The sequence below is a fragment of the Neolamprologus multifasciatus genome, chromosome 16, assembly GCF_963576455.1.
Source record: "Neolamprologus multifasciatus chromosome 16, fNeoMul1.2, whole genome shotgun sequence".
Lineage (NCBI taxonomy): Eukaryota > Metazoa > Chordata > Actinopteri > Cichliformes > Cichlidae > Neolamprologus > Neolamprologus multifasciatus.
In genome coordinates this window covers 19,022,936-19,050,512 of record NC_140454.1, presented here as the reverse complement: position 1 = coordinate 19,050,512, position 27,577 = coordinate 19,022,936, and the positions used below count along the sequence as shown (strand labels likewise).

The 27,577-nt window shown below is 38.9% G+C and overlaps 4 protein-coding genes across 7 annotated transcripts in view; 2 read left to right on the top strand and 2 right to left on the bottom strand.

The window, feature by feature from the left end:
• LOC146500684 (obg-like ATPase 1) overlaps positions 1-7,541 on the bottom strand; it is a 45,031-nt gene extending 37,490 nt beyond the window's left edge. Inside the window, exons 1-3 of one of the 2 annotated variants that reach the window (XM_085135733.1) lie at positions 5,082-7,541; positions 4,871-4,962; positions 839-982 (exon numbers count right to left, since the gene is read on the bottom strand). In XM_085135733.1, coding sequence (XP_084991859.1) covers positions 839-982; positions 4,871-4,962; positions 5,082-5,096 — 251 coding nt within the window. In that variant the 5' untranslated portion in view covers positions 5,097-7,541. The remainder of the gene's footprint in view (positions 1-838; positions 983-4,870; positions 4,963-5,081) is intronic. The other variant, XM_085135734.1, reaches the window with a different exon arrangement.
• Positions 7,542-8,491: 950 nt separating this feature from the next.
• sp9 (sp9 transcription factor) lies at positions 8,492-12,734 on the top strand. The gene is made up of 2 exons (XM_085135737.1): positions 8,492-8,653; positions 9,167-12,734. The coding sequence occupies exons 1-2, from the start codon at positions 8,633-8,635 to the stop codon at positions 10,463-10,465; spliced, it is 1,320 nt and encodes a 439-aa protein (XP_084991863.1). The 5' UTR covers positions 8,492-8,632; the 3' UTR covers positions 10,466-12,734.
• Positions 12,735-12,828: 94 nt separating this feature from the next.
• cirsr (corepressor of RBPJ and splicing regulator) lies at positions 12,829-18,849 on the bottom strand. Its single transcript, XM_085135736.1, has 10 exons — positions 18,651-18,849; positions 17,084-17,178; positions 16,790-16,863; positions 16,634-16,647; positions 16,226-16,278; positions 16,094-16,142; positions 15,347-15,467; positions 14,580-14,686; positions 14,216-14,301; positions 12,829-13,872 (listed from the first exon to the last, which is right to left on the bottom strand). The coding sequence occupies exons 1-10, from the start codon at positions 18,720-18,722 to the stop codon at positions 13,161-13,163; spliced, it is 1,383 nt and encodes a 460-aa protein (XP_084991862.1). The 5' UTR covers positions 18,723-18,849; the 3' UTR covers positions 12,829-13,160.
• Positions 18,850-19,726: 877 nt separating this feature from the next.
• scrn3 (secernin 3) lies at positions 19,727-22,939 on the top strand. 3 transcript variants are annotated; one of them, XM_085135746.1, is made up of 8 exons: positions 19,727-19,834; positions 19,988-20,159; positions 20,289-20,470; positions 20,550-20,749; positions 21,532-21,744; positions 21,836-21,998; positions 22,089-22,269; positions 22,384-22,939. In XM_085135746.1, exons 2-8 carry the CDS (start codon positions 20,004-20,006, stop codon positions 22,543-22,545), a joined length of 1,257 nt encoding a protein of 418 aa, XP_084991872.1. In that variant the 5' UTR covers positions 19,727-19,834; positions 19,988-20,003; the 3' UTR covers positions 22,546-22,939. The 3 variants fall into 3 exon arrangements, with proteins under 3 accessions (XP_084991872.1, XP_084991871.1, XP_084991873.1); XM_085135745.1 differs by having other exon boundaries at positions 19,735-19,834; positions 19,992-20,159; XM_085135747.1 differs by lacking the exon at positions 19,727-19,834 and having other exon boundaries at positions 19,848-20,159.
• The last annotated feature ends 4,638 nt before the right edge of the window (positions 22,940-27,577 follow it).

Here is a 27,577-nt window from a genome sequence, read left to right as displayed (position 1 = left end):
ATTGACTTTCAAGCTCATGAGAGTAACATAAATTCTGTTTTTATCTTATATGCTGCATTTGCACCTATTTCTCATTTTTATAACAAAAGATAAAGAAATGAGGGGTGGCCCAAGACCTTTGTACTGTACTGTAAATGACATTAATATAAAAGTGACAACAGATTCATTTTAAGGATCACACACGTGTATTAATGACAGCTTATCAAAGGTATGGTAGTCCAATGTTCACTGCCAATAGACACTTAAAGTAGTACTAAGACAAGACCAAATATAAGACATAATTAATAAATGGTATTTGGTTGATTGGAAGGTTATGACAGTAGAATGGCTCACTGATGTGTTTGTTATAATCTGAACAACACTGCAGGCCTATGGCACTTAAGAATAACATATATGAGGCTTTTAGATGCACAGGTAATAATTTTCAGAATCAATTCAAAATGCTTATGGTTGTTTTTAAATTATATTCTTTAAATAAGAAACATGCAAAATATCATTTGCGTGACCTTGTGAGAGGTGGGGAGGTTTAATTGTGTGGTTAGAGGGATAATTAGTAATAAAAAGTGTCATCTATGCATATAGCTATGGTATATCTAATATACAACATAGTGCAGGAAATCTGAATTGAACCTGCTTAAGCAGTTTCCATGAGTATGTATGATAACCAGGTGATGAAAGATGCTTTGGCTCTTCTTTGAAAGAAGCAGAGAAGCAATCTAAAAGCTCACAGCTACATGTCAACAACATTGGTATATGTTTTCTCATACCTATAGCAAGGGGACTGTCAGAGACTACAGATCTGAAGTGTGAATAATACGGGAACGATGAGACCTCATACCTGGCAGGTTTATGGAATTGGCAGAGGAAATCATAGCGTTCATCTGGAATGGGCACTCTGCTTTCATTTGGGTCAATGGTGCAGAAGGGAAAATTTTCAGCCGCAGCCTGACTCTTTGTCAGCACGTTGAAAAAGGTTGACTTACTGAAAATAAAAACAGCAGTGAGGTCAAGGCATCTAAAAGTGCTGCTGTGTAGGGTCTGGCGGTTCAATAGCATGATCCTAAAACATGTTAGTTATTTATGCAAAATGAAGTTGTTGTTTTTTAATCTGCACACGAGGCAGAAAAGGTTGTGCTAACAGGCTGAATATTTGAGCTCTTGAATGTAAAATCCTGCGTCAATTACAAGGTTAGATAATCCCATAATAGATCTGTTGTAAATGGATTCGACTGGCTGTTGAACAGGACTCACAAAATGCAGCCTCATGTTGTGATCACACAGAGATTTATTTTCTATGGCACAAGCAGCTCGAGTGTACTTCAAAATCTACAGACAATGGTGAGTGTCTAAGAGTAATGATGGCATGGCAGTTACCTATAATCCAGGACTTTCCATCTTTATCCCCTCACTCAGTGCTTCACATTGAAATTATTGTTTGTTAAGTCCTATAGGCATGAAATTGCTTGAGACTGCCAAAGTGCATGTATTAATTCCTTATATAAAGCTAGATTGATTTTCTAACATACTTGAAGCTTTTCCCAGGTCACCTTGGGTAAAAAAGAAAAGTAACACTAAAACATCTCTCAGGTGTAGACTTTAATGCTTAATATAGAGAACAGCACAGCAATGCACACACTTGCTGCAGTGCAAATCTGAGGGCGATGTGACAGTAAGTAAAAGAAAAAACAAAAAGAAGATTAGTAGTTTGCAGCCAGGGTTTGGGTGTTTTTTCAGCTGGTGGGTTATGGAAACTAGGAAGTCAAGATTTGGAGCTATGAAATCAATCAATCTTTTTAATGAAAGACTAACACTTACATTTAAAGTGCAGTAACTCAAACAAATGTGTTAAACAGCTCTGCTACTGAGCTAAAGGTAAACATCTCATGATTAGCATAGGCTAGGATTCTCGCTGCTCGCTGGATTGTTATTATGCGACATCTTTTAACAAAGATAGTATGTGTCACTGGTGTTCAAATTAAAAAATGCCCAAATGTGAACTTGAACAAGGATATTAAGGGATGTTTATCATCTGGTAAATAGAAAGTCAAAGCTACAGTTTGCAACTTTCACATCTAAATTTCATTTTCATTCAAGTTCGATTTTAGTCCAACAATGCTGGTGAAGCCCATCAGCGCAAGGTAAGGATCCTGGTAATTCACAGTATATTAGAGTTTTAAACCTGGAGCTCATTTTCCAGGTTGAATGCTATGTTTCCTTGAAGTGATGCCAACTGTAGTGCGATGGGCTTTGAGGTATGTTTTCTCTCGCTTGGCAGGTGGTGTCAGAAGTGTCAAAAGGCGGTGCATCAGGTGCCATAGGTTCAGTGTTTATATAACATAAAAAGATGTTTCATACACTTCCGTTTTCCTTTAAATAAACTGTTTCCTAGACATCGCTGAGCCAACCAACAAGTGGTGGAAATGGAACAATGGAGATAAGGTAGGCTACACTAACTAGGACTGTGGGGGGGAAATCTAGCAAGTATCCAGGAAAAGTTTCTGATGGAAGAAGGATTCAAATTTAAAAGGAATATAACTAACATGACAAGCATGCACCAACAGTGTTTCTGTAATTTCTTCACTGCCAGAAGGGGAGACAAAAGCACATGCACATGGTGACATACTAACTTTTTTTTTTCTTTTGCAGGGAGGTTCCACCTTGATTGGCGCAAACATTAACTTGGTGTATATCAAGGATTTATATCTCTGCAGGATATACATGCTTTGAGCAATGGATGCTTGTTTTAACAAGTCATATCAGAAGTTAGGACTCTCATGATAGTCTAATGGTCAGTTCTTCTGTCTGAATGCCTTTTTAATCTTGATCATCTTGGCTAGCATCATGCAAATGGTCTTATTCATTGTCATAATGACACAGTTGGACAAATTTCTCCACTCACTATATAAAAACAGCTGAAAATGCATAGCTTATATAAGGCATACCAATCTGAGGTTATTATTCAGTTATTGTCTTGTTTTTACATTGCCTTCTAAGGCAAATGGAGCTGCGGAATAAGGCAAAAGGTAGATACTGTGTATTGGTAGCATAAGAGAAGTGAAGGAGATTTTATGCAGACCATATACTGTGTTTCTCTAAGCCTTAACAGACAAGAATAAACTTTTTTCCAGCCTATGAGCAGGAGAATGGCAGTAAACACAGTGAGCATGTGCTGTGGTCTAAGTGTAGGAATAGCTGAAAGGCTGGCTGAATCACACTCTCGAGTTTCCCATGTGTGAAGAGTGGTCAGTTACGCCCAACTAACAGCTGGCTGGCATCTGAACATAGTTCATTCAGGAAGAAACCATAGGAGGGTTGACAAGTTGTACTTTGACATAAACATGGTATGGCAGGCCGCAACCTCAGTGAGTTCTACTTCTTAACCCAGGAAGACATTGTGGTTTTGCTGGGGTAAGAAACGAAAACATTGGGCACTAGAGAGATGATGGGATGGTGTGCAATAATCTTCAAAACAGCTACCAATACACACCACATGTGAACAAATGGCTGCAGAAAACTGGCTTTGTATAAATATCTCCTCCTTCTAGTAATAAGTGTCTGCTAAAAAAAAAGAAGAAGAAGAAAAGAACAGAAGAAGAAATCCAGCTTGTCCACAGTTTAACTAAAACAGTAAGACTAACTTTCATTTGACTAATTACAATACAGAGCATGGACAATGTTTTCAATGTCCTTCCAAAAGCCATTGGTTTTCCAAAACTTTCCAAACTGCTCGAAAAAACAACTGTTCTGTTGAAAATTACTGAAAAAAAAAAGTTTCACGGAGGGGCAAAGTGATGAGAACATGACAGCTGAAAAAGAACATGATGTATCACCGTAGCCTTTCCTGTAACTCAAAGGGGCCTACAGGGAAGTCATGGTGGGGTCTGCACTGTTATTACACTATGTCACGGATGTTGCTGAAGGTCTTAGATGTAGTAGATGCTGACAAAAAAGATTTGTCTGATCAGGTGTGACATGGAAACGTGATGTCAGCCTTTTGACTCACAGACTGCCTGAGACACTGAGCTTTGACCAGCAATGGGCTTTGCAGAGCGATAAGTGAGCTTTCAAAACCAATCAAGAACCCCAATCCCTCATTCATTAAAAGGACAGAAACAATAGTAGACAGTAAGAGGAATGCAGGGTTTTTTTTGCATGCTGTCATTCAGTTCAAATGCAGCACGCTCCCACATGTAAGGTGTTGCTCTTTTATTTTTTTCTACTTTTTCCACTGATTTAATAGTAATATTCAGCATTCATAAATCCAGACATTGAGGAAACAAAAGGCATGCAAACTTTAACCTTTTTTTTTTTTTTTATCAACGTGGGTTTTTATGAGCTGCAGATGCTTGACGCCCCAGGTCTACCCTTATGACACTTTTCTGCTGTAACATTCAAAAAAGGAAACAACGGTAACATCTGAAACCTTTGTGAAAGGATGGGTAGCTTAGAGAGAGGGTTAAGATGCATGCAAGGGAAGACCTGGTTTGAAAACCTCTTGCAGAGTTTGAGCCCTGCTAGTAGGGACACATGTGGCTCCAGGAATTTAAGAGCTTTTCAAACATTGTTGTGGTTATTCAGGAACACAGAAACGTTTCCCACAGTTATCCAAGGAGCGGCTCTTTCTGGCACGCAGATTTAAAATCGTGCCATTTATTTATTTATTTTTATCACCATGTAGCAAGGCATGCAAAAGGTGTAACATGGAGAAACTCTCATGGAACAATGAAATAAAGGTAGAAGTTGTCTGCACTTGTCATGCAGCAGCTTACATCTTGTCTTACATACAGTCGGTGCAGTTCAACAGTAGACATGGGGCACATGAAATGTAGTGAGAAGCCCATCCTGTCTGTATAAATAAGGTTTTACTCACCCAACATTGGGCAGGCCAACAATCCCTATTTTCAGCGAGGTGCCAAACCTTCCAATCAATGGTGGTGGCTTTGGTGCATCAGCTCCCTTGCCCTAATCAAGACAATGTGGAAATGCACGCAGTCAGAAAAGCACTTGTCATTGCATAATCTACAGGGTATGCTATCGTTTTTTCCTTTTTTTAAACAAATCTGTTCCTTAACAAAACACACCTTTTTTGGAGCCATTTCTCACACTATAAGATTCCAATGAATTCCACTACAGCTATAAGAAAAGCTCATTCATTGAAGGAAAATGGGCTAAGCTAAGTCCTCAAATGCAACCAGTTGACTGCACTTTGAGCAGATCGCTCGCTGCGCTCAAAATAGAACCTGCAGCCCCTGGAAATGAAAGTTGACACTGTAAGCTGGCGAGCTGACCTGCACCTCCAAATTTAGCTGTCGATAATATTGATGCAGGTCGATGAGCTCCTATAAGATCAGCACTACAGTGCTGAAGAAAAGTGGCTACTAAAAGCAAAGTTTTTCCTTCTCAGAGGCTAGACTGTATTGTCTGATTTTATTTTTCTTCTTTTTCTAATGAACATTTCCATCGCCAGTCTTGGTGCTCGTCTAACTTGGGGCTTCCACAAGTTGGGTCTCAGTGCTCAAAGGTTTGTGCAAATTTGTCTTGTTCCCTTGTTTTATAGCTTGTTACCTTCCTATGGAAATAAAAGCTGATTGTCAAGTGGTTAATTTCCCAATGCACTTCAGTTTATGCCATCTATTTTCTGACTGCGGTCGCTCTTTAGTTGTTACTAATATAACAATAAGAATTCATGGAAAACACACAACTGAAATCCATGCAAAATATATAACACGTTATCTATACATTTATTTTACAAAAAAGCCATAAAATAACAAAAAAAGGATCAAATTAACATATTTGTACCCATTTATTTTCTATTAACTGGGCTTCCTCTGATATTGTGATCCAAGTGGACTTGCCAGATAAAAAGATGTACAGCTTCAGCACCACAGAAGTAAAGTATAACATCCTTTTCACTCACAGTTTACACTTCAACCCCCTTTCGAGAGAAACAGGTGTAGCCACATGAGCACACGAAATTACAACAATTAGTTAAACATCCTCAAATAAACTTCCCGCTGCAGAAATACAAATTAAAGCACACAGGGGCACAACCAAAAACCATTGCCCCATCCAGCAGCCTGTCTAGTTTAACATGCAGAAAATGAGGCTCTAATAATCTGGATTTGAGGCAAGTGAGGCTGGCTTTGTAGAAAGAATTTAAATGAATAGGTCTGAATTAATCATTTATCTTTTGTTGATGGATGCACCCCCACTTAGACTCATCACAATAGATGCAGAGCGTTTTGTTCGACCAAATAAATCATTCCCATTGTTTAAGGTACATTGATCAATCTAATGGCTTGTAATAGGCTCCTAATTGCCACAGAGAAGTGCTCACGAATGGAGTCCAGAATTACAGATTCAACTCAGAATTTTCCTTTGAATGACAAGGAAAGATCATGTTCTCCCCTCTTGTCCCAAATAAACATGCTATGAAAAAACCACCCATATTTTATCAGCCTGGGTTAATGGAACTAACACAAACATTTCTGTACTAGTACATTTAAATAAAAAATATAGGTGGGTAACATTTATCAGTGCACAAGGGTCTTGTGATTCTTACACACGTTTCTTTGTTAGGAGCAATGTGAACGGTCACACTGCTCATCAGAATAATTATAATAGTAATACATTATTATTATTATGAATAAGAAATATTAATATAAGAACAACAATAGCCGATTTCATTTTAACTATATAATTCATTACAAACATTATAGTAAACAAAACTAAGAAATAATGGTAATCTGAAATTAATTGCAGGGTGAAGATATTTTTCATGCAGGAAAAAAAAATTATAAACGCTTACATTAAATTTCATTTAATCCTCAGACTCATTTAACTTCTTTAGCAACAATAAACTGTGCTTATGTAGAATAAACGCTTAATACTGTTAACAGCACTCTGCCAAATTGTCATGATTGCAAAAAATGATTCCATTTTCTTGGCAGCGCCAAGTAGCCTGTTTGATGAGACTGATTTTTATTCACCCTTCTAAAGGTGGGGCTTTAAAGCAAAAAAAAAGAAGAAAAAAAAGAGTATTTGAACAAATTGCGCCTGTGTTTACTGGCAGCATTCACACTCTATAATAGAGCATTATTTGCGCGTTTTGAATACAGTAATGCACATCTTTCGGTCAAGCCTTTCTCTGGAAAATTGCTTTAACTTTTAAAAGGATGATGATTCACATCAGAGCAGGTCAATTTTACATTATGCCATTATCCCTGAGCGTTTTTAACAAGCTATGAAATATGCGGCTTTATTGAATTGTTATATTCAAAGGGAGAAAAATAAAAGTCTCGAGTTTAGAGAAAGGAGAATAGTAATAATAAAAAGAAGAAGAAGAAACTGGCGAAACGCGGCATCCTCTTTATTGTCCGCAATTTAATTAAATGTGGGATTGGGCTGATGTTAAAAAAAAATATTTCTCAGCTACAATGAAGACATCGCGTTAATAAATCGGTTTAATGGAGATGACTGGCGGCCTTACAGCAGGAATCTCCTGGATACTGAAACTTCTCTCTCTCTCTCTCTCTCTCCCCCCCCCCCCCCCCCCCCCCCACTATAAAATACTTGTCTTTTAAAACAGATCTACTGCTTTCACTTATCAGGTGAGCTGTCATTTTTAATTAACCCCTCACCTGCGTCCCTCCACCCCCCAAACAAGTGGGCAGGGAGGTATGCGTGTGGCACTGGCGCGCGCAAACACGAGCATAGGCACAAATAAGTGAAGATTTTGGCTGGAAAAAAAAGTTAACTGATTAATTGCGAGTCTTGGATGAATCTGCTTTCCTTCACCTATAAAGTCACTCGAATGCAGCAGGCTCGTAAATAATCTAACTGCGCTCGGAAAAGTGGAGATCTGCGCTGTCAGGCCTGTTTCTGGACTTCTTGGCTAAACTTTAATCCGTCTCTGATTTCCCAATATAAACACAACCACTTTAAAACCCCAGTCGTTTCCCACCGTGCCTAACACGCAGCAGCTTGCACTTGCGCTTGCACTTCTGCAGACCGCTCTGATAAAGCCATCTCCGAGTTATCTTTCACAAGCATACAGTCTGCGCTTAAATCAACAATTTCTCAATGACGTGTTGCGCATGATCTGAATATTAAAAAAAAAAAAAATCAGAAGGGAAAACCTGGAGCTGCACCTTAGAAGCCGCAATCTACAAAAGCCTTAGAGAATTAGTGAAACGCTTACCTCTTGGAGAACTGACGTGTTAAAAAACTCTATTCTGCAATGAAAGGAGACATTGAGCCTTCGTGTGAGAATACATAAAAATAACTGTATGCATTTAAAAAAAAGAAAAAACACCAAATCGTGTCTTGTATGACAGTCTGGCCGGAGGCTGCACAAACAGATGATTGACGGCGGGGTTTTTGGTGTTTCTGTCTGTGGTCGGCTCTCTCATTGGCCGACTTGAAACCCCGGCCATGAATGCAGCTATCAGATTGGCTGCGCGTCCTCGCCAGCTGTACTTCAAAGAACACGCTCGCTACAACTAGGTAGTGTTGGGAGCTGCGAGCCAAGAGAGAAACCGTGTGACCTGAGTCAACACGGTAAATCTGACACAAATTGGAGCCATACAGCACTGAAATCGCGAACCCTCTCATCACAGCACAGACCCTGGATATGGCTACGTCTATACTTGGGGTGAGTCTGACTTTGTGTCCAAGCACAGAAGTTGCGCGTAAAGTTGTCGCCGCTTACTTTGCTGTGCGGCGGGATGTGTTTGTTGCTTTTCAAAACACGCGTGTTTTCCACGGCTAGAATTTATAATTTTCTCAGTTACTACAATTAAAACTTTTAATCTTGGACAAAACGTATAAAACATGGAGATGAAACTTTGCAGTCGTTTAAAGATTTTCTTAATATGTTTAGAAACTCGATGAACACTTTTATTTCTTACCTTGCTTTGCTTATATGTTACGCACTCTGTATACATGCACACATTTAAGAAGAAAATCTCGGGTTCATTCGCTTCCAAAGACGTTTCAGTAAAGTTATGAAATTTTGTCGTATTTAATTAATTTTAGTCATGTATGCTGAGTGCTCTCCAAGCCAAGCGAAATGATTTTTCCTCATTTTCTCGTTTGTTATTCTCTGTTCTAAGCCCATGTGTGTGTGTGTCTGTGTGTTTGTGTGTTTCTTTTTTTTTCCACCCAGGAAGAACCACGGTTTGGAACTACACCTCTAGCGATGCTGGCTGCAACTTGTAACAAAATTGGCAACACCAGTCCTCTTACAACTTTACCTGACTCCAGCGCTTTCTCGAAAGGTGGATTTCACCCGTGGAAAAGATCCTCCTCCAGCTGCAACTTGGGATCCAGTCTGCCCGGTTTCACGGTAGCGACGAGCCGCGCTTCGACAGGACTAACACAGACCAGTGGCACGAGCAACAGCGCCTTTTGCTTAGCCTCCACCTCCCCGACCTCGTCTGCGTTTTCCACAGAGTACAGCGGTCTGTTTTCCAACTCCGCCAGCGTCACGACCCAGGAATCTGGACAGTCAGCTTTTATCTCCAAAGTCCACACATCAGCAGAGACTCTGTACCCGCGCGTGGGGATGGCGCACCCCTACGAGTCGTGGTACAAGTCGGGGTTCCACTCAACCATCTCCGGTGACGTTACCAATGGTGCGTCCTCGTGGTGGGACGTTCACACAAATCCCGGGTCGTGGCTCGATGTCCAGAACCCCGCGAGCACCCTTCAGACCTCTCTGCACTCCGGCACCCCGCAGGCTATCCACTCCCAGCTCAGTGGCTACAACCCGGACTTCTCCTCGCTGACCCACTCGGCGTTTAGCTCCACTGGAATCAGCCCCTCTGCGTCTCACCTACTGTCCACCAGCCAGCACCTGTTAACGCAGGACGGTTTCAAAACAGTCATCCCCTCTTACACAGACGCTTCTGCCGCCAACGCCATGATTTCAGGGGGCAGTTCAGGAATAAGTAGCTCCTCGAGGTCGTCCAGGAGGTACTCTGGCAGAGCAACATGCGACTGCCCGAACTGCCAGGAGGCTGAGCGGCTGGGACCCGCCGGGGCCAGCCTGCGGAGAAAGGGACTCCACAGCTGCCACATTCCCGGCTGCGGTAAAGTGTACGGAAAGACTTCTCACCTCAAAGCGCATTTGAGATGGCACACCGGCGAGCGGCCTTTTGTCTGCAACTGGCTTTTCTGTGGCAAAAGGTTCACTCGGTCCGACGAGCTCCAGAGACATCTGCGCACCCACACCGGCGAGAAAAGGTTTGCTTGCCCGGTTTGTAACAAGCGCTTTATGCGGAGTGATCATTTGAGCAAGCACATCAAAACTCACACGGCAGGTGGAGGAGGCAAAAAGGGGAGCGACAGTGACACCGACACCAGTAACCTGGAGACCCCGAGGTCCGAGTCCCCAGAACTTATTTTGGAAGGGGTGAACCCCAGAATTACTGTTAAGGATCCGTCTCCTCACGACGAACCCTGAGGCATCTCCCAAAAATCAATCCAGATTAAAACAAAAAACACACAAAAAATAATAATAATAATAATAATAAAAAACACAAACTGCACAGCAATGAAAACGGGTCTTATCTGACGGACAGTAAAGGGGAAAATGTTTCGAGAAGCGATAGCAAAATCTAAAAAAAATATATATATTCTGCACAGGCGTGACGAGTATTTCATTCGTAAATTCATCTTTACAAAAAAAGAAAGAAAGAAAAAAAGAGTGATTTACTGTAGGCCTTCAGAAAATTTGAGGGAGACAGCTTGAAAATGAAATGGATGTTTGCTAATGCGCGAAACCTGTTGAACTTTGGTTGGACAATGTGAGTTACACCTTGTATATTGACGACTAAACTATGTGTTATTTTCATGTAAATGTTAGGCTATGATTGTTTTATTCGTGTTGGTATCCTGGAAATCAGGGAGTTTACTTTCGACGCACTTTGTGGATATGTATGTACACGGCTTTTTAAACTTTGGTTAACCATTTTATTTCTTTGCTAAAAAAAATTATCTATATATAAATGTTTACCTGTATAAAGTCACACGTATAAGGCTTTCATTTTATCGTAATTAAAACATCTTAAAAAAGGCTTTAAGTGTGTGATGTAGAGTTTATATATTTTTTGTTTATTTATTAGGTTTAAATCTAAAAATATATATTTTTTATTTTTTTACTTTTTAAAAGTGTGACAGCTCATCACAGGCTTTTTTTTTCCCTTCTTAAAATCACCTACAATACGTCGACTTTAACTATTTCCTCTATGGAATAAATCAATGTTTAATGCCCCGGAAAAGACATTTCATGCCCAAATGAAAATCTTGTTAAATGGTATTAATTATGACTTGGAGCACATCGCAGCCCCATGTGTCTTGTATTTGCGATTAGGGATTCGTGTCTTATCAAATATCTAATTAATCTCCGAGACATCTTTTGTTCGGTTTCACTTTATCGAGGGGTTTCCAAGGGGGTTCGCTGACAAAGGTCCCCGAATATTTATTCTAATTGTCCAAATTAACTGCTTTCATTTGCATAGCAATCGATGGACTGAGAATAAGGATGTGGCTTCTTTCTCTTTGACAGAAACACGTTATGGGAACAGTTTTTTAAACTTCAGAAAAAGACAGGGGGCAAAGAGTCACATGCAAATGTTGAATTTTAAAATGCTCTTTGCACGGCGCAGTCAAACGGTAGCTGCATGTTATTTGAATATCAGTGGCCCCGCACTGAAAGGGTTCAAGGATGCTCTCTGACTTCTTTGTGCTTACCCAGTGCAGCGTCCGACTCTCAAAGAAAAGGCCGGGGAATAATTACAGCATGAATCCAGGACTAGGGATACGTCACGGAAAAGCATCTCATCCAGACACCCTCTTTTTTCCCCTTTTCTTTTTAAGGAGGATGTTAAATTGACCAGAAGGCAATAGGAGGGAAATTATTTTCATTTCCTTTTGTGTAGCAGCGGCTTCAAGGAAACGGGCAGAAAGTGAAAACTATCAAATTACTACATTTCCAATCTGAATTTAATCAAAAAAGATATAAACAGCCTAAATAATAACGCTGAAATTTAATATTTTGTCGACACGTTCAGCAACTGTTTTTTTCCCCCTCCATATTTTTATTATTATTATTTTGGGGGGGAGGCAAAATGTGTCATTTTTTTTATCGACATCAAAACAGTTTGCAAAATCTGCAATTTGTAACTCTAAATGTCAAAGAAAAATCGCTACAAAAATTCATTAAAACTCTACAGGTTATATTTAATGTAAATGTCTCATGTAAAAGTAGCCAATGAAATAACTGCAATTGTAACTGCCTTAATTTATACACATCTACTGCATGCCTTATTGTTATTATTGGGTGTTACTATGCTCGCTGGCTATTTGTACACAAATTATTCTTTGTCTATTTTCATTTAACGCCCGGAAAAAGCCCAACGAGCGTTTTACAGAGATTCAGGGATAACGCACTTTAAAGGCCATTAAAATTCGGGGAAACTGGTCTTAAATGTTTGTGCCCATTACTAAAAAAATAAAATAATAATAATAATAATAATTTGTGGATTAAAAAAAAGTGTATGAAATTTCTATGAGGTGTCCAGAGCATAAAGAAAACACACGGGTATAAAGACTGACGGCTCATCAGTCCACGTCTTCACTTTCATGAAATTTGACATTAAACTTAAACATCACGATAAATAACTCCATAAACTAATTGATTTAAATATTTAATCAGAAAATAACAGTCCTGCTTTTAACAAAAAAAAAATCGAAACAATTTTCACAAACACAATCATAAAAGTACGATTTAAAAATTGCATCAGATGAATTTTATTATTATTATTATTATTTTTGGTAGTGACCCTGAAAAGGAGTCCAACATTTTCCCATCAATGGATCAGATGCAAATTGCTTTTAATGGTAACCAATTCATTTAGACCCTTTCATACAGTACAAAACAGCATCAGTGTGCACTGACATGCATCTAGATATTTTCTGTTGACTGCTTCCCTCTGCTGGAAGAAACGGAAATCCACACACAATTTCTTCTATTTAAATAAAGGGAATCTACATGCATAACAAAAATCACTACTTAATAGATAGTGCAAGAGACATGCATGAGATTTTCCTTTTCCTCTAGTTCTATATGCAGGAAAAACAAGCTTAAAAAAAGGAGGTCAGTGTCTTCTATTTGTTCTGTCCCCACTTCTGTCTCTTCTCTCCCTACTCTTACTCCTGCTTCTTTCTCTGCCCTCCCTTTCTCTTCTCCTTTCTCTGCTTCTGCTCCTCCCATCTGCTGTTCTGCCTTTCCTTCCTTCTGTGCTACTTCTGTTCCTCTCACCATCTCTACTGTGACGTCTGTCTTTACCTTCGTCCTCCCTGCCTCTCTCGTGGCTTCTACTTCTGACCAAGCCAGACTTGGAGCTGCTAGGTCTCTGCCTGTCCCTGCTGTTGTGCCTCTTTCTCTCTTGACCTTCTTCCAGCGTGATCGCGTTCTTGGGGCTGCGATTCCGACTCCTGCTCCTTCCCCTCTCTATCCTTGTTTGTCTATAATCTCCAGACTCCTCTTTAGTCTGCTTCTGTCCAGTGCGAGGGCTCGGTGACCTGCTCCTGTGAGAAGAGGCCTTTCTCTGACTCTTGACTTGTCGCTCGCTCTCAGAGCTGTTATCCCGACAGGAATCTTTTTTCTTGTTCTTCTTTCTCTTCTGGCTCTTGGACTTGCTATGACTGTCTGAATCTGAGCCACTATCATCACTGCTGCTGCCACTGGAGGAGTCACTCGAGCTGTCGCTGCTTTCATGCTTTTTCTTGTGTTTTCTTTTGCTCTTCTTCTTCTGTTTTTTGCTCTTCTTTTTCTTTGCCTTCTGCTTTTCTAGCCGATCCAGTTTTCTGCAAAACAAAAAATAAAGGAAAACAAGCATTCAATTAAAATTCTTCAGTGACGCAGCGGACATTTAATTTGTGCATAATAAATTCTGATTAGGCACAATGTTTGCAGAGATTGGAGTTAAACACTTCACCAGAAACGGAAAATGTAGTGATTGCATTATTTAAAAAAAAAATGCATTAAGACACAAGACATAAAAAACTAAATGTAATATAAACATAATAGGGAAACTGAGCCTACAATAGCTATAGACACTAAAATATAACAGACCATGTTTTAAATTTTGTCTAAATATTCACATTTTATTTAATAAAATAAAAGTGATCATATGTGCAGGTTTTTCACCTGAGGAGTTTCTGTTTTTGCTTGGTTGTTAGAGATTTCAGGAATTCCACTTCGGGGTCTTCCTCTTCCTCACTGGCCACATAATCCTGAAATATCACAAACCACACATAACATTACAATTTATGAATAAATATAAGCCCTGACAATAAATCTACATTGATCGGCTTTGACAGTGACAATACTTCTTTATTAAATCTACTTATCTGATTTTTATTTTACACTTTTCTACAAATCTATTCGATCAAAAGACAAACCACATTTGTAGTTAGTTATTCTCTCTCCCGTTCAAGGGTATAGTTTACAGTACGTGTGTGTTCGTATATTGTCCTGTGTGCACGGAGATGACAGTGTGAGACACAATTACCTGCAATGGATCGCAAACAGTTGAATTCCTACCAAGGACAGATTTTTTCAGAGCAAACCCACTGTTTCGCATCTCCGCCATTAACTCCGAGGGGTGCATCGACGGACCTGTTGGCACAAATCACAGCCTCAGAGTCCCATTGATGTCAGAGCCATACCATCCACTATCTCCACAGTGGGAATTTCAGAGGCGGCTTTGTTAACAGAATGGGACATCAAATCAACTCACTCCACTTCCGGCTGAGCAAATCATACAATATCATTCTCTGCCAAAGCAGCAGTTAAGGGAATCAGAATACACAATAATTACATTTTTTCTCCCGGCACAGGAGGGGGACCATTACAGCACTCCACCATCAACACCACTGACTGGACTCTCCCAGGGTAAACATTATTACTTTACTACTCAACTGGCTGATTGCACAAGTCAGAATCAGCTCAAGGCCGGGAGCTCCAGCAGAAGCCAGAGAGGGACGATACAGTCGGTGTACCTGCTGCGAATCGTGTGACAGACAAAGCTTCCCAGTGCTCGCAAATTTTCTGGCGCTTTATTCTTTTGTAGTAATAATTATTCTAGTTTTTCCACTGCAAAAAGATTCTGTATATGTGAACTACAGCTAAACTCATTATTGACTATCCTGCCATAAAATAAAAAAAACTGTACCCAACAATAATAGTAGTGTCTTTATATAGATGTCAAAGCAGCGTTAACACAGAATTTCTCATTTAAAAGATTAAAAAACAAACAAACAAAAAAAACGTATTTACCTGCGCCATCCTCTGAGGTCATAGAGCTGGCATTGATACCCGACAGTCCGAACAGAGGACACTCTCTGTCCGTGTTCACGTGGCCCCATTTGTGACATTTGATGCATCTCACGTTGCGCACCTTGGAAAGTTGGGCAATAACAGAAATTAGAATTGACCGAACACTGGAGGCACATGCAACCCTTTAATTAAAAGAAAAATACACCATAATTCACAGAGATAATTCATAAGACGGTGTTTGCCATTTTCTCTTTAGCTTCTGATCCTCTAAAAAACAAAAACAAATAACTGTCTACAGCTGACTCTCTAGTCATAGGCTACAGAGAGGGATTTTTCTAAAAGGTTCATTTGTAGGATTTGAATGCATAAATTTAACATAATTTCTTTTGTCACTTGCTTAACATGACTCTTAAGCCATTTTCCACAAATAAACTGCAGCCCTGAACTTTTCAAGGACTTACCCGACACAGGCACATGTGAAAAGTGGTTGTCCTATGTCCTACCTCCTGCATGCTCTACCCATGCAGCTTCTTCACCTAAACCACACGGTTTATTTCCAGTAGTGCAAACGTGTCTAAAGCAGACAGTTTCCTGCTGTGCGCTACATGTGAGAAAGGGCAACTGTGGAAAACATCCCAACCTGACGCTCCTGAAATTCTCCCAAGTTTATGTGTGAAAGCAGCTTTACACATTAACTGCCAGGCTGGGAGATTATTTGTGCAATATAAATTTAAACTCATTACACACCTGGATTCCAAAGGGCTGATCTCTAATATTCATGTCATCCTTTGCATACCTAAAAAGATACAATTTAAAAAGCAACGCAAATTCTGGCAGTAATGCAGAAAACTTCATTGTGTATGAAAATCAACCACTTACTTCTCTCTAGGAGCTCCTTTCTGCCACTCAAATTTGTACTCTTCCTCCCCCTCCTGAAAGTCAGAAGTCTTTCATTACAAATTTTAGTAACTTTTCTTATTATAAATGAATGAACCTATATAAGTTGTTTCCTACCAAACCATCATGCACATACAAGTAACTGAATATAAAGGTAAAAGCATTAGTTTATATTTATAGTTTTAGGGTCACCCGGAACATATAGTTTGCAATGCATTTATAAGATTTTTTTTCCCTGAAAACACAGTTTATGATGTTTAACCATAGGGTTTTTTAAAATAATTATTTCTAATGTAGGTCTGTGAGTTACAGACAACAACACATTTGTGTTCACTTAAATTATCCCCACACCTGGTCTGAAACAATGATTACAGTAAAATTTTACTTTACCTCTTTCTTTTCCTCTTCAGGACAGAAGACAGTTATGAGGAGAAAATAAAAAGGAACAAGCATTTAAATCACAAGGAATGTTTTTTCTTAACAACCACATTTTCAGAATTGAGATCTTTATCACACATTACAGTTGTTTCATAAAATACCACATACCTTTGGATGCTCCAGGTGGAGCCTCATACATGAAATTAAGGCCATTTTTAACACGATCATCACCCATCAACAACCTTTAGGTAAAAAAGCGATTATTATTTAAACAGTATTTATCAACATTTACAAATAAGACGTTGGAGGATGTTGCAAGACAATGATTAGATGAGTAGATTTTGTTCTTGCAAAAGAAAAGTTTTCAATTTACTGAGTAAAATATTCAATATTCAATTATAAGTGTACAAAAACGCACGTTGTACGTGTTCTTTCAGGTATCTTCCTGGGTATTTATCTAACCTGTTGTTGTAAGTGTCTTGCTCTTTCAGATATGCCTGCATTAGGTCTTCTTGCTTCTTCTTCTCGAAGGTCAGCTTCTGTTCTGCTATCCATACCTACAACAGAAAGAAAGAAAGAGAAAAGTCATTGTGGGCGATCTGGAAACGAATGTTGTTCTATTTGGATTAGACTATTTGCTGATATTTTTATTTAGTTGTACAACTTGTCACATTTTTTCCATTTCTTCTTTATTTTTGTGACAAAGACTTTCATTTAAAAAAGTATTATATTTGTTTTATTTTTATTATTATTGTGAAATACAACTATATACCATTCAAAACTCATCACCAGCTGTCTTTTGCAATGTGAATCACTGTTTTTGTATGCACTCAAATTTGATACTTTACAGGACTGATTTATTTATTTGTTTTTTGAATTTTAATGAGCCAAATATCAGATGTTTTGATGTATCTATCTCAAAATACAGATCCTGATTTACTTTCCCCTCTTTGTGGTAAGAACAGTTAGTGAAAGTTTCAGGAATTTTCAAGAAATTTTTCAGTATTTGATATATTGATGACTAAATTTTACAACAATCATTATAAATGTCCAAACTTTGGACCAGAAGCAGCAAAAATAAAATTTGCCCTTCACCTCCAACCGGTCACAGCAGCCTCTCTGAGCCTGCTTCTACTGGCGATTTCTTCCTGTTTAAAGGGAGTTTTTGCTTCCCACTGTTACCAACGCGGTTGCTCTTGGCGTTTTCTTTGGAATATTATAGCGTCTGTACCTTACAGTATAAAGTGCCTTGAGGCCACTGTTGTGATGTGGCGCTATATAAATAAAACAGAATTGAATTAAAACTTTTAAAGGCAAATCATATACATATACCTACTACCAACCCTTCAATCCATATTAAACTAAAGACGATTTTTTTAATATCACGAAATGGTTAGTTTGCTTAAAGAAGTTGGATCAGCAACAATTTTGATTGCTTTTAAACACTTAAGAAAAGAATAAACACTAAATACCAATCCGCCCTCTGTGATAGTATCTTTAGTATCTCAAAGTAACCATTTTGGCTGTTAAACTACTGCATCAGAAGTGCACAATCAAACCCACCCTATACACTATGGATGCCAATACTATAACTTTCAAACACTCACATTGAATCAAGTAGTCAAAAGTGCATCCAACAGTAAGCAAATATGAAAAGAAACAACATAAAAGTAAATAAATGGTCACATCTGGCCAGACTTCAAATGAGCAGCATGTGACTGAAAGCTAAGGTTCAGAGTATTAATGTTCACTCTGTCGCTAAAGATCGCAGGGAAGCTAAAGCACTCACTCTTCCTAGTTTTATAAAACATCTCTACCAGCTAACTTTGTTGGTTTATCCAACCTTATGGTTCACATAAAACAGACTAAATAAAATTACTCACTGAAGCCAACAATTAGCAGTCAGCTCATAAGACAGTCGCCATAGTGTAAGCTTTTGAGACGTAGCGAGCTAGGCTAGTAGCAGTAGCTAGGAAGCTAATCTTGCGTTCAGTAGTTTCAGCAGCGTCAACAGTTATCAAGCAGTTACCTTTTTGATATTTGACTTCGATGCAGGATGAAAATCCTTCTTACACATAAAATTAGCAAATGACTTCCCCATGGTGGCGAGCCAATAGCGTTAGCTGAGTTAAAAACGTTTAGCTAACGCAGGTAGTAGCGTAGCTTCCTCGGCATGTAAACAGAACCGCTGTTACGAAGATGGGTTTGTATTGGTGTCACGTGACGTATTCAGGCACGCAGCTTGATTGGTCTGTGGGATGGCAAAAATCACGTGACACAGTGTTGACTAAACTGCAGCCACAGTATTTGGAAAATGTAAAGATAGAGACTGAAATAAAGGCAGCTCTGCAGTTGTGCGTGTGCCGTTTTATGTATATAAAAACCCAAATCAAAAATACATTATGGGTTTCGTACTATTCTTTGACGTTGGACGTATTTGTCAGTGACCTCAAATTTGCTAATCATATTAGTAAGGTCACCAGAATTTATTTCTATCGCCAGAAAAATACATCAAAAGTTACATTCTTATCTGAAACTGCCTTTGGTCCATGCGTTCATATCAAGCAAGTTAGATTACTACAATGCTGTTTTTGTTGTTGTTGTTGTTTTTTGTAGGATCATTAGAAGAATGATTTAATCTTGCTCAGAAAGCAGCAGTCATAGTCCTTACGCGGGAATGTGAAAATACTATTCAAATTACTAATTACTAATTAATTAATAATTAATAAAAAAAAAACTGTCAATGGTTTGGCCACCCAGTACATTAGGACTAATGACTTGTTCAGTGCTTATCATCCAACTAGACTTCTCGGGTCATCAGGTGCAGATCTGTGGTCCTGAAACATGTGCCTGCTGACCTGAGTTCAATAAGAAAAGTGTCTGAATTGAACTAAGCATCTGAATGAAAAAAAGAAAACTTAAAACCTTTTTATTCTCACAGGCTTAAACACAATTACTCTCTCTCTCTCTGTTAACTTTTTTAATCCCCTTGAGAAACTGGAAAACTAGTTTTTTATGTTTTTATCTCTTTTGATAAAGTGAAGTGAAACGTACATAAGAATAAAACTGACAGCAACGGTTGTGCGCAATTCTTTTAACTACGAAAACGAAACTGACTTCATCTCGGTCACGTGACTGCACTGTTTCCGCGTTTGTGAACTTTGACAGACGAAAGAAACGCACGAGAATAGAAACTGATGGTAACAACGCTGGGTAAGTCTGCTTATGTGCTATTCAGCGCTATACGCCATCAGTATATTAACATTACAGGGCTTACAAGTGACTTTGTGTGTTTACGGTTTACTACATCTGCTAAATCTGAGCACCAGTGAAAACTGTTTTGGACAACTAAGACCTTTCTTTTAGATAGTTTGGGATTAATATGCGCCCATCTTCGTGTGACACCTTTGTGGCTCTGCCCCCATCCACTGAGGGACAGCGCATCATTTTTGGGAAAAACTCTGACAGGCCTTGCGATGAAGTCCAGGAGGTTGTGTATTTTCCTGCCGCAGACTATGCTGCAGGGGAGAAGGTTGAGGTAGGTAATAAAGAGACCATATCATTGCCCTCCAACCTTCAGTCTATCACAGTGCTACTCCTTGCTTAGCGTCCCAGCTGATAACCATTAATACCTTTTGCCCTTGTGTGTTCTTCTTTTTGTGAAAAGTGCACATATATAGAGATTGAGCAGGTCGTCCACACTTATGCAGTTGTATTGAGCAAACCAGCATGGCTGTGGGGGGCAGAGATGGGTGCAAATGAGCATCAAGTGTGCATTGGAAACGAAGCAGTGTGGGGCCGACAGAGCGCAGATGGCGAGGAGGCTCTCCTCGGCATGGATCTCGTCAGGTAAACCCGCTTGTATAGAAATTGTCTGCTTTTTAAAGCTCCATCTTTATACTTATAATTTTGTTTGTCAATTTCACAGGCTTGGACTTGAGAGAGCTGATACAGCTGAGAAAGCAGTGACCGTTATCACCGAGCTGCTGGAGAAGTATGGTCAGGGAGGATCGTGCATGGAGGATGAAAGTAGCTTCACCTACCACAACAGCTTCCTCATCTCAGACAGGAAGGAAGCATGGCTCCTAGAAACGTCAGGAAAGTACTGGGCAGCAGAAAGAGTCGAAGGTAATTGGAAAGAAAAAGTTCACTCTGAACATAACACTTCCTTGGCCAATTCAGGGAATACTCTGGGAAAGTAAACTCCCTAAATAGACCAGTAACTTTTATATAATATTTGTGATAAGTAGTAGTAAAAAGAATAATGGATGGGAGCTGTTAAATTCAGAAGAGAAGATGATGAAATATTCTCAGTGTGTGCACATTTATGGTTATTAAAAGGCATAAAAAGCACAAAAGGACTGAATCGCTCACTACTCTGCAGTCTGCAAATTTTACAGGCCTCAAGAGGTAAGCCTCATAACAAAATACACATTAGTTGGATATTTACACTGATAATTTAAGTAGATTAGATATATTAGTCTATACGTGGCATTAGAACAAATACAAAAATTACACACATTTTATGTCCTTTGGAATAAAATAGTGGGTACTACATTAAAGGGCAAAGTCTCAGCTTTTAATTTCGGTATATCTGGAAAGAAAGAGGTGTGTGAGAGATTTAACAAGACCAAAACCTGTCCTAGATGTACTTACACATTTTGACCACCAGAGAGTGCTGGCTGTCCTATTCAGAATACTTTCTAACATTTAAAGGATGGTTGTTGTTTGTTTTTTTTGTTGTTTTTTTTGTTTTTTTTTACCTCAGTAAAGGAATGTTAGTGTAAAATAGATTTACTAAATGAGAATAAATGCTTTTAGATTTGCTCTAATAAAAATTATGCTGTTTGGAGTGTGTTACATGTGTATGGTTTAATTTTAGTGACTGCTCATGTTTTGCTCTTCTACAGGTGGATATCGCAACATCTCAAACCAGTATGGCATCACCACTAGGATAGACAAGGAGCATCCTGAAATGAGGGCGTATGCCCAAAGTAAGGGCTGGTGGGATGGGAAGACTGAGTTCAACTTTGCCACGATCTACTCCTTTATGACTACAGCCAGAATAGAAGCCTCTGGGAGCCGATACTGTGAGGGGAAGAAGTTGCTGGAAAAGAGCAACGGTTAGTCAATGAACACACTCAGAAAAATTGGGGTCACAGGAGGACAAAGGTTACATAATCTGCACCACTGGTGTGATTTTATTCACTGAAGGTCATATCACAGCGGAGACAATGATGGATATCCTGAGGGATAAAGATAGTGGCATCAACATGGAAGGCATGTTCATGACCACAGGAAGTATGGTGTCTGTGATACCCACGGATCCTGATCTGCCAGGGGTTCACTATTTTACAGCAACTCCAGATCCTGAAAGGTATAGTACTTATTCTTATTTTAGCGCTTAAAGCACTCTTCCAATGCATTTCTACTGATGATCTGCTGGGTTCTTCTTTTGTAACAACAGGTCTGTATTCAAACCGTTCATTTTCGTGAAAAACCTCCATCCGTTAAAGGAGACGTCTTCCCCGAGTTACGGCCTAGATGACCCTGTGAAGAAGAAACCCCGCTTTCAGAGCAAGCCTGACCGCAAGCACGAGTTGTTTGTCAAACATGAACTGGTGGCTGCCATCATTGAGTCCCACAAGGTTTTACAGTTTAATTCAATTCAAGCCTGCGATTTATGTAAAATTATTATTATTATTTTGTCTTTTATGGACCTTTTTTCTGAACGTGTGCAACTTGTGTTTTTTCCTCTGTAGGACAGAGGAAGGAAGATCACAGAAGGTATGAGGCAGCTGGAGAAGGAGATGATAAAAGAGATGGAGGAACATCTTTTACATGGTGTTGAGAGCCCAGATTTTCTGGTGAACTTGTTTTCAAGTTCTATCCAGAGGGAGCTTTGTGTTTACAGCCAAAAATGAGTCCGGAGCCACAACGTAGTTCCACACTTTGACACTAGCAGAGGGCATTCTGCTTTTTACGTTTTAATCAAGTACAAAAATGCTCATGCAATAAACCTGTAAAACAACAGGATACTGTTCAGAACTATTGCTTAGAAAGTTGAAGAGAGTGTAACGTTCTTAAATCCCATGACATTAAAGTCTTGACTCTTATTTAACGAATCATTGATGAGAAATGTTCCATAACAAATGCATTACATAATGCAAGAATGAAATCTTTTGTAATAAACTTTTGTTTTTAAACACGTTATGAATATACAGCCAAAGTGTGATGATGCATTTTTTTGTTTTTAGAAATGAATTGCATGCATTTTATTAAAATCTGGTTTAATAAAACAAAATTTTGCCACAGAAATGCGCCTTATATATTTTGTTACCTTGAGAGAAAAGAAGATCTGCAGCTGTTCCTAAAAGTGTTTTCCCATCACGCTCAGAAGATAAACATTTTCATTGTATATTGCTACCACATTATGTTTCAATATGATGACTGAAACATGACATTTTTTAATTAAACTGGCCAGCAGTTGCTATGTTAACAATTATAGTTCTGGTTAAAACTTCATAAACAATATCCAGTAAAGGTTTCCAAAGAAATAACATCAAATAACATCATTTTTCCACTTTATTCATTTGGTGAGCGGTTTTTAGTAAAAAACTAACAAAACATGTAAAAGTGTCTTAGTAGAAATTAGGATTGAAAAGGATTAAGTAGTTGAGTGACTTTTTGGACATACACCTCTGTGTGTTTCATCACTCACAGAATGGCATGAAACATAAAGTCAAATCAAATCTATGGTGTAAAAACAAAAACATTAAACTTTTGAAAGGTTCATTCCTTGAAATTTAGAATTCCCCTTTTATCCAGTGTGACACATACAGTATACACTGACACACTTTGAATACCAAGTCTCTGTTGTAAACATCCATCCATTTCAGGATGTGCCCACCTTTTCACCTTACACTAACAGGGATTTTCTTTAAGTTAAATTTGCATGCATGGTAAGGAAATCCCCAAAACTTGATTCTGTTCATCTGGACGTAGTGTTTTCAGTGGGAGAAACGTTTCGTCACTCATACAAATGACTTCTTCAGTGTCTACTGACTGCAGGTTTCCCCAACATAAACAGTACATTTGATGTTGTGGCTTGTGAGTCACCAAGCATCAGCAAAGGTTTGCCTAGACATTAACAGGAGGTAGCACAAGCTGATCACCAATCGGAAGGGCGGTGATTCAATCCCTGCACGTAAAGGTACCCTTGGGCAAAATACTGAACCCACTGTGTGTGCATGACAAAGTGCTTAGGAAATTTTAAAAAGCACTTGTATAATTGGGTGAATGTGGCTTTTTGTGTGCGTTGAGTGTCCATTAGAACAGAAAGACACTATAAATACCATGTTTATCATCAGTCTTTAACCAGAGCAGCGGTCAGTAAGACAATGTGCTCTCACCTTCTCTTTTTAATGATGTCATGAAAACACTGCTGCTTGTGGTATTTGGTGAACTGGGTGCAGGTCATCCTGATCTCCTCAGGTAAATCACTCTGTGGCTGCTCTTCTTGTTTTCCATACCAAAGACTGTATAATCTAAAAACAAAACAAAGTTAAATCAGTGGACACCGTAATATATTGTAAAAACTGTGCAAAAACTCCTCAGAGTTCAGAGGAGAATGAACAGACTGCTTTGAGGTGATAGAAAGGGAACAACCAAGATATGCAGAAAAGCATCTTTGAAAAATTAAGGCAGTTAAAAGGACAAAAATGAATCCAACCAAAGGCTAGTAAGGTGTAACTAATAAAGTGGCCAATGAGCATATAAACCAGCGGGTAAATTTGATTTACCTGCATAAGACTGAAAGCAGTTCTGAAGGGAAAAAAAAGTCCAACTTTTACCAGTAAGGTGTACCTAATGAAGTGGCCAGTAAGTGTCTAAAAATGTCTGAATGTGCTTTATAATTTGGCAGTTTCATATAAAAGCCATTTACCTCTTCTTAACCGGCAGCAAAATCAAATGTTTGTCCAGCCCAAAAAGAGCAAAGGAGAGAAGCCCCTGTTTAACAGGAAAAGATAAGCATGACTTTAGTGCTGTGGGTGTGAGTATACAGTCATGAATAGGTAACAGGATATTTCTAACACAAACCTGTCCATAGTTGACCACAGCACAAAAGAAGAGCAGCTCCAAGTAGAGTCTACCAGGATTGTGGTTAAAGAGCAGCCACACGCAGCTGGACAAATTCTGTGAAAACAGGATGTAAGAAGACCTTTGAACTAGAAATGGTAACTAATGTTGTTCACTGAACCAGCTTGTAGAACCAGCTGAGTGGGCATTCGTTAAAAGAAAAAGACATTTTTAAGTGTTTTCTAAACACATGTTAATGTTTTTTTTTTTTTTTTTCATAAATTCATCTTTTTTTATCTGCGGGAATTCCAAGTATCTTTTTCATGTAAGTTCTTAAAAAAATCTACATGCCCCTAATACACTATTTTAAGATTTCTTCATACAGTAATAAAAATATATAAAATTCAATGTAACAGTAATATAAAGCCAGAGGCATGACTTTTCTAATGGGGTCTCTGAATGTGTTTCTTAAAGTCTTCCAGTGACAGGAGTTGGAAATTACACAGCTCAGCCATTTGTATCCGATTTGGTTTGAGATGCACTAAATATAATAATGCAGGCGGATGAAGGCTGACTTTATGTCACTGTAGAACTGAAAGGTGGTTGTTTACTCACAGCAAGCAGGCTGACAGTCAGAAGCAGACACATGGCGGGCCACTTGTCTGTCTGCAACCTGTTGGAGCTCCTCCACTTGGACAAGGAGGCAGTCTGTGGACTCGCACCCGCTCTCACACTGACCTGAGGGGGGCAGCAGCAGAACACAAATAGATAAATACAAACCCTTGTAAAATACAAAAGCATGCAGGTCAGTGACAGTATATACTATATAATATTACACATATACTATGACTTTTACCGTGAAAATGTCTCAAGCCTCTGTTTTTCAGGCTTTCAGAAGTTTTTCTTTGGACATCGGTTGCTTTTTCCACTCCTTTTTTAGTCCCTGTACCTGGCCATTTTCAGAGAAATGTTTTGTGACCTAACACTCTACTATGAATCGGTCAAACACAAAAAAGGCACCAAATGGAAGGGATGACCCAGAGATGTGTCTATGCTTAAAAGACAACTTGGCAAAGAAGTAATTCTGAAGGACGTTAAACACGGAGAAAAGGCTGAGGTGCGTCAAATTATGCAACAGATAGAGGGGTACAACTGTGACAGTCTACAAACCATGTGTAAAACATGTTGGAGGTATGGGATTTGGAGCTGCATTTCAGTCAGTGGTATGAGGGATCTTGTGAAAACTGGATTATGAATGCTTGTGTTTCAATCAAATAATGGAGTCTTTTATTAAGCGGTTCAAATAGTTTCTCCTCATTACTTGCAGAACTGGTTTACATATACTAGAGTTTGTTGTTTACAGTGGAACTATGACCATGACTCTCGCATTTAGTCAAAACAAAAGCACTGCATGTAACCTCTTCTTTTCTCACATTCCTTTCTTTGCCTGTACAAGCGAGTAATTTTGTGGGTGATATGGAATTTTAACAAATCTGAAACTTACTGTCATTCCTCTGAGGAATGATTCTGCGTGCACGTATATATTGTCCTTTGGTAACTGAAGACCGTTTCTACTTTAACTGAAATTGTTTTTGATGGGAATGAGTTGAATGCCACAGACAAGTTGAACTGTGTTGAACTTAAGTGTAGATGACCTGTAGATAAGGTCTTTATTTAGTGCCTCAGATATTCAATATTTTCCATTAATATGACAACGTCCTAACTGTTGTCGAGTCCAGACTACTGAAGCCAGCAGTGTCTGTTAAAGGTTTCCTGACTGAACGCACCTTGGGCTCTTGGTGGGGGTCAGTCTCAAACAGGGTCTGGTTTTCAGGTTTATTTTCAATCAAAGGATCTTCTGGAGAGTCAAATGAGTTCCCCTCTTCAGTTTGGACATTTTGGGCCCAGCTTCCTCTGCTGAGACACACAAGAGAGCCTCCTATATACATTTTCTGACTATTTAATTTCAATTGAGGTGGTATCATACAAAATCACATTATATTATGATATATTTAGTTCATTTACATTGTTGATTGCATCATGAATGTCAGTCTAAACCAAAGTGACATGTTTTCCACTCTGTGCACATTCCTCTTACCCCCAGCCCGCAATGACCAACATGCCCGGTGAAACTTTCAGATCCTCAGACTTCAAGAGCACAAGTGAGAGTGCTATCAAACCTTAAAACAACAAAACATCAATTTCAAAATTTGTAGTCACACTACATCTCACCAGTATGAACCAACATGAATTAGTTCAATGTAGGTTTACTGTGGTAGATGGTGGTGTGCGTACCTGGCCATATAAAAGTGCTGAAGAGTGAGGTACATAATAAGGTGAAAGTCAGGACCTGACCAATGAAGTTATTTTCCTTCACTACGAAGTTCCACAAGATCATCCCAATGCAAGTCAGAACCTACAGAGAACAAAATAACAAATACAGGCACTTAGTCATTTTTGAATGCCCACAGGTGAGTTCCTTCATATAGATATGATTTATATGATTTACTTAATCATTAGACATATTAGACATTAATGGTGCTATTAGTTTTTCATGAATGCAATACCATGTTTACCTGTGCAAAGAAAAGGTTAACTGCAAACAAGTGAGGCAGCCGTTTGAATTTTTTACTTAAAAACATGACGGCAATAGTCCACACCTGAGAGAGAAAACATGGATTGTGAACAATGCACTATTTTAACCACAGACTTTAGCAAGAATAGTACACAACAGTGTTAGTTGGTTGTTTTTCCTTTCCTGAGGAATGTAAACGGGAAATTACTGAGAACTATGAAATACATGACTCAACAATGTAAACACTGTGGGCGAACAGTTAAAGCAAAGAAAAAAAGTTATATTTTATCACTGCAAATATT